Here is a 5,894-nt window from a genome sequence, read left to right on the forward strand (position 1 = left end):
AGTTGATTAAAAAGAGGAATAAAAAAAGTCTTTTGGAAATTAATGCTTCAATTAAAAAAGAAAGGAAAATCCAACCTTTTAAGGACACAAATTTTCTTTGTGAATGAATAATGTATTATAAATGAATAAATGATCTTCCTTAAAATACTGGGGGCATAAGCATACAAACCTCTAAATTCCCATAGAGGCCGGCAGATTTTTATTTTTTAAGGCCCGTTATTTCATAAATCAGGATACAATACATCCTGATAAAGTTCCCTTGGCCTTTGGAATCACCATACCTAGAGATAGGCATGGTTTTATTTCAGTTGGCCTAATAGTTGGTTTGATTTGCATTGAGAGATGATCTTATGGCAAGTTTTCCATGCCATCCCTGGTACTAGCTAACCTCTGTCGAGGCTCCAAGCGACCTGAGAAGATACCAAAAGGTGACGTAAAAACCTGCAGGCTGCTGATTGGTCAGAAAGAATTGTCACTAATCACTGAGTCAGTTTAGCCTGCGTTGTTTTTTTTGCTTCCTCCAGCTTCTTTTGAAACTAAATTTGCCTTCTGGCTGTGGCAACAGCCACATGCCGAGGATTAAAAAAACAAAACACACCTTTGACTTTCTGTGTGTGTCGCGTTAGGTTGTGACAGTTTCCTGCAGCGTTGCCATGCTCGCCTCACGCATGAGGCGTTACTAAATCTGCAATGGAAAAAGACGGACGGGGCACTGCGGCGTCCTCTGCCTCTATCGCTGCCACAAAGTTTAAAAGCAAGCACTGAACTGCCCAGGAGTTTGTGTAAGAGCTGAATGTTTGCCAAAGAACAAAGCCCAGTCGATCTCTCTCGCTCGTCTTTTTCCGGGAAATGAAGATGCCTTCAAGTCCGGTCAACAGTAACTGTGAACAATAAAGTCTACTTGTGTTACATTTGGGGGCTTAAAGAACACAACAGGACATCACACAAATTTGCCGTTTCAGTGACCCTCCCACACCGCCACGCAACCCTGAAGCAAATCGCCAGATCACTTATTGTGGTCTGAATGGGCCTAAAAGGCATGTTTTTGGGGCGTTCCGCTATCATGGATGAACTGATTAGATTTTGGAGCTCAAAAGTCAAGATCACTTTGATTCTTGGAATCGCCATATTAAAATACAACTTTAATGAAAATTCATTACTCAACTCACCATCGGTAGCCTCCTTGAAATACCATTGTAGTTGCATAATATGTGAAATCCAACAATAAAACAAATTAACATTTCAAGTCACTTTCAGGAGGAATTCACATATAAAAAACTTGCAATTTCTCTCTCCTTTCTGAGGGAATTATGAGCCCGAGCGTCATTTTCTTTGATACAGCGTCCATTATAGCTGACGTTGTAAAGGACTCGTGAGACATCTGAAACAATCTGGCCTGGTTGCACAATGATTGAAGACAGAGCTACAGATGGAGGAGACACAGCACAGTTTACTCCCTCTCCAGTCAGTGCAGTGGACACTGTCTACGGCTGAGCTACGGGAGAAGCTGGAGAGACATGGTGAGCAGAACTCACAGTGTTGTGCTGCTGTCATCCTGACTCAGGAATCATTTTAGAAAGTCTCCAGACTACCACGTTGTTGTTGGCATTAAGAGACAAACACTCCCACACTTTAGAGGACCGCGTGCAAGCCTCTTTCTCAACGTGTTGTTGCGAGGAATCCATACTTGCATTGTTACTGGAGGCAGCCATGATATTTTAGACGCAACAACAAAAGTTATTTATCGATTCATTTACGTAATTGATGACTTCGACCTTGCCAACAAATCGTCCCGGCCCTAGTGTGTTTTTTTTGTGTTTGTTTTTTAAATGTATGTACTCCTGTTGCTTCCCTCTGACAAATGTTAACATACTTAGTTCTTCTGACATTGCAAACCTAAGCTGAAACTCTCTCTCTCTCTTTCTTTCTCTCTCTCTCAGGCGGTTAGGGGTGGAGCTTGGCAAGGTGCAGGTGTACCAGGAAGCTAACAGAGGTAAGAAGATGTCTGGTACAGAGTGACTCCTTGTCCACTATTGTTATTCTGTTCTTTATTTTTCTTACTTATTATTATTCCGTACGATTTTTGGCTCTCTGTAACTTCTGCATACTTTCAGCTATTTAAACCATTCAACTTTTACAATCTTCAGCTCTTTCAGCAGATGATGGGACTTCAACTATTTTTCTACTTTTTCAAATTATAAAGCTTTTAAACATTTTATTTTAACATTAAAGTCAATGAGAGCAAGCTTCAAATCCTTAAAATCCTCTTTTGCTTCAAAATGTATCTCCTACATTTTTGTGATTCAAACTTTAAACCATTCACAAAATATTCAGGTATTCGGGGTGTCAGTGTTTTGATATATTTTACAGTTTTTGTGTAAAGCTGTTTAAGTATAGTTTACAGTTTAGGATTTTTCTGCATTTATGAGTGTGTATTGCGTGAAGTGGAGTGACATCACTAGAGTGGAGAAATTGAAAAAAATCATCTTGATCCTCTCTCTATAACTTGCTCCCACGCCAACAATTCTAACTCGTCATGGACAATTTGTACATCATAACGTAGGTATTCTTGTCTAGATTCAGCCAATGTGCTCATTAATGCAATCTGAATTATACTTTTTTGCTCAGCGACCTTTCAAATGACAAGAGTTCCAAATAATCCTTCATTCACTGTCTGAGCAAAACGCAGAGTGAAGCACTTTTTAAATCGCTGATATGCCCACTTTTTTAAGTTTATCCACATAAATATTATATCAATACATTCACAAAGGCCTTCTGGTGCCCATGAGGAGGCTATTTTATTGATATCTCGTATCCGTTTGGTGGTATGACCATTCTTTTGAGAGCTTGTTCAGTGCCTGAATAGCTGGTGACACAGGTGACAGGCCTCTGGTATCGAGTGATTGATTAAAGTGGTGATTCAGAATTTTGGAATTTTTCATTACCAAGTTAGCCTGTGTGTTTTTTATCAGTGGAGACAGTTTAACAGTTTTTATCCAGTCTTTCCAGTTGCAGAGTTCACTGGTGCTAGGCTAATGCAAGTCAACAGTATCTGCTAGCCTGCCATTTAACACAGTCTTACCCACTCCACAGTACACCAAAGGCAAATAAATTATAACGGCAGACTATCGATGTAAATGTCTGTTGATAGAATAATGTTAGAAATAAAACTAGCCTTGCATTGCAATAGTAGCAGCGGCTGAGTGATATTACCTAGGCAACCGAGAAAGCCGGTTCACATGACAATCATGCGAGTTTAATTACCTGCAGCGTACATTGCACAAAGGACTCAACAAGATATAGTACTATGGCCATGTTTGAAAGCCATGCCGATGTTTCTGACGATGAAGACAAGGAATGTGTGTTATCCAACAAACCGTACCAGTATGAGCCTGAATACACAGACGAAGAACTATTAGAGATGGATGCTAAAAGGGCAGAAAGAGAGAGCATCTGTAGAGAGAGCACCCGCCGGAGATGTCGTTATTACCTGTTGATCAGTAGCTGTTGGTGCATCTTGAAACACAGATGGAACCGCATTTGTTGTCAGTGACTTGTGGTCCTTTAGATTGCAGGGGGGGTTTTCAAACTTGTCTGGTCCAAAATTATCACTACAAATTCGCAACATGAGTATAGTCTCCGCCGGTGTCTCGATGTCCAAGCCAGCAACAAGAAACCCCAGCTGGTTCCTTTCTGGATCTCACAATGGAATTTTGTGGAAACTTTTTGGTGCCCATCTGTTGTTGTTTTTTTTTTACAATTTCTAAATCCACACTGAATCTACGTTTCCTTTCCATGAAGTCCCTAATTTCCAATGTAATTCTTTAATAACAATGTACAAGGCAACTACTAGCTAGCTAGCTAGGTGTCCTGACTATAGTGCGCTCCTCTATTTACTTTTCGTTGCAGTACCACTAACGAGCGAAGTAAAATTCCGCCGCTGCTGAGAAAATAGTCCCTCAAAATGTCATGGGATCATTGAGATGCAAGGGTAGTTCTATTTCTAACATTATTCTATCAACCGACATTTACAGCGATAGTCTGGCGTTATAATTTATTTGCCTTTGGGGTACTGTGGAGTATGTAAGACTGTGTTAAATGGCAGGCTAGCAGATACTGTTGACTTACGCTAGCATAGCACCAGTGAATTCTGCGACTGGAAGAAATGGATGAAAAGTTAAACTGTCTTCACTGATAAAAAACACATTGGCTGACTTGGAAATAAGGTCTTATGTCCAAAATTCTGAACCACCACTTTAACCTTTGCTGCTCTAATTGTTTGTGCATCACACAAACAACCACTCTGTTCTTATCCAGTAAACAGAATGTTAACCTTTTCTACAGTGTCTGTGTGTTTGTGGTTTGTTTTGTGGATTTGCTAGCTAGTACAGTGTGTTTGCCAACAGACGACCAATTCCTCAGGAACACTTTCCAAACAGTTGCTGCTTGCACCTGTGTTACCACACGATGTTGATGCAAGATAGACAAAACAAAGAGCAAATAATCAGCGTGGTAGATTACATCCGATCTCACGACATTTTCAAGTACAGGCAAGATTGTTTAATTCCACAATATCAATGCATTGGGAACACTGCACATTCAATTCCAAATCAAAACATGACCAAAATTGATCAAGTTTGTGTTCTACCTTTTACAGAAAGTGAAGAAAAAGGAATAATAGGCTGTTAAAAAATAGCAGTATTTGCATTTTTCTTTACAAACTCAAACATTTATTGTATGAACTGAAACTCAATGGTCTCAATGGTTTGCTTTACTTTGAATCACTGTACTAATATTTAGTTGCATAACCATTATTTCTGAGAACTGCTTCACATCTGTGTCACATGGAGTCGACCAACTTGCAAATGTGCTACAGTCAGTGTTAGTTTAACTGAAGTGTTTAATAACAATAGATGTATACAGAAAGAAATTCCACACCCTAAATATTCAAAGTTTCTTGGCTGCTTGCATCAACTATCAGTTCTGTTTCTGCTGGACATGGCTCTGCCTGGATAGCATTTTGTTTTCTAATCTCTTTTCTGTGGGAGGCACATTTTTGGAATGCTAGTATCTAAATTTTCACACAGTGGGAGGGTGTGTGTGTGTGTGTGTGTGAGAGGCAGATAGCCCTCTAATGAAGCCAACAGGCTTTGTAGGCTTTGTTATGAGGTAGGAGTGTGTGCGCGACGTGGGACTGACTGTGTGTTTATGTGTGCACGCTTTATGACTTTGCTTTCGTTCTCACATCCTGTTTGTTTCTATAGAAACGCGGGTACAGATCCAAGAGTCGGTGCGAGGCAAAGATGTCTTTGTGATCCAAACAATGTCCAAGTAAGAAAGAACAAGCACACAATTGAATATTTCAGGACAGTGTTCCCCATGAAACATCTCACTAACATCACGTTTTGTCAACGCTAACCCCCTCTCCCCTTGCTCTGTGGCTTTTCTCTCCATCACTCGGCTGCCTCAGGGACGTGAACACCACCATAATGGAGATGCTGATCCTGGTGTACGCGTGCAGGACGTCCTGTGCCCGAAGCATCACAGGCGTCCTCCCCTACTTCCCTTACAGCAAGCAGTGCAAGATGAGGAAGAGGGGCTCCATCGTCTCCAAGCTTATTGCCTCTATGATGTGTAAAGCTGGTAAGTGGGAGAGCATTGCTTTGGAGCAGGATAAACGGGAAAAGTCAGAATACAGTTGTCATTTCCAGTATGTTTCTATTCGCTTGCGACATCAAAGATTGTAGCATTTTACTAGCAGAACGTTTGACATACATGCAACGTGCATGTGTAAAGCCATCGCGGGCAGAAAATCGAGCAAAGATAATTAACTCTTCTGAAGTCTGTCATGTTTATTTAATCCTCCATGTCCTCCTTGGCTACAAGAAACTGGG

At 40.7% G+C, this 5,894-nt stretch overlaps 2 protein-coding genes across 2 annotated transcripts in view; one reads left to right on the top strand and one right to left on the bottom strand.

Annotated features, from left to right (window-relative positions):
• LOC116703354 (neurabin-2) overlaps positions 1-5,894 on the bottom strand; it is a 163,780-nt gene that overhangs the window by 98,382 nt on the left and 59,504 nt on the right. The gene's annotated exons all lie outside the window — the stretch shown is intronic.
• LOC116703356 (phosphoribosyl pyrophosphate synthase-associated protein 2) overlaps positions 1-5,894 on the top strand; it is a 13,184-nt gene that overhangs the window by 1,976 nt on the left and 5,314 nt on the right. The window contains exons 3-5 of the mRNA XM_032538031.1: positions 1,941-1,993; positions 5,265-5,331; positions 5,471-5,643. Of these exons, the coding sequence (XP_032393922.1) occupies positions 1,941-1,993; positions 5,265-5,331; positions 5,471-5,643 (293 nt within the window). The remainder of the gene's footprint in view (positions 1-1,940; positions 1,994-5,264; positions 5,332-5,470; positions 5,644-5,894) is intronic.

This window comes from Etheostoma spectabile, chromosome 15 (genome assembly GCF_008692095.1).
Source record: "Etheostoma spectabile isolate EspeVRDwgs_2016 chromosome 15, UIUC_Espe_1.0, whole genome shotgun sequence".
Classification (NCBI taxonomy): domain Eukaryota; kingdom Metazoa; phylum Chordata; class Actinopteri; order Perciformes; family Percidae; genus Etheostoma; species Etheostoma spectabile.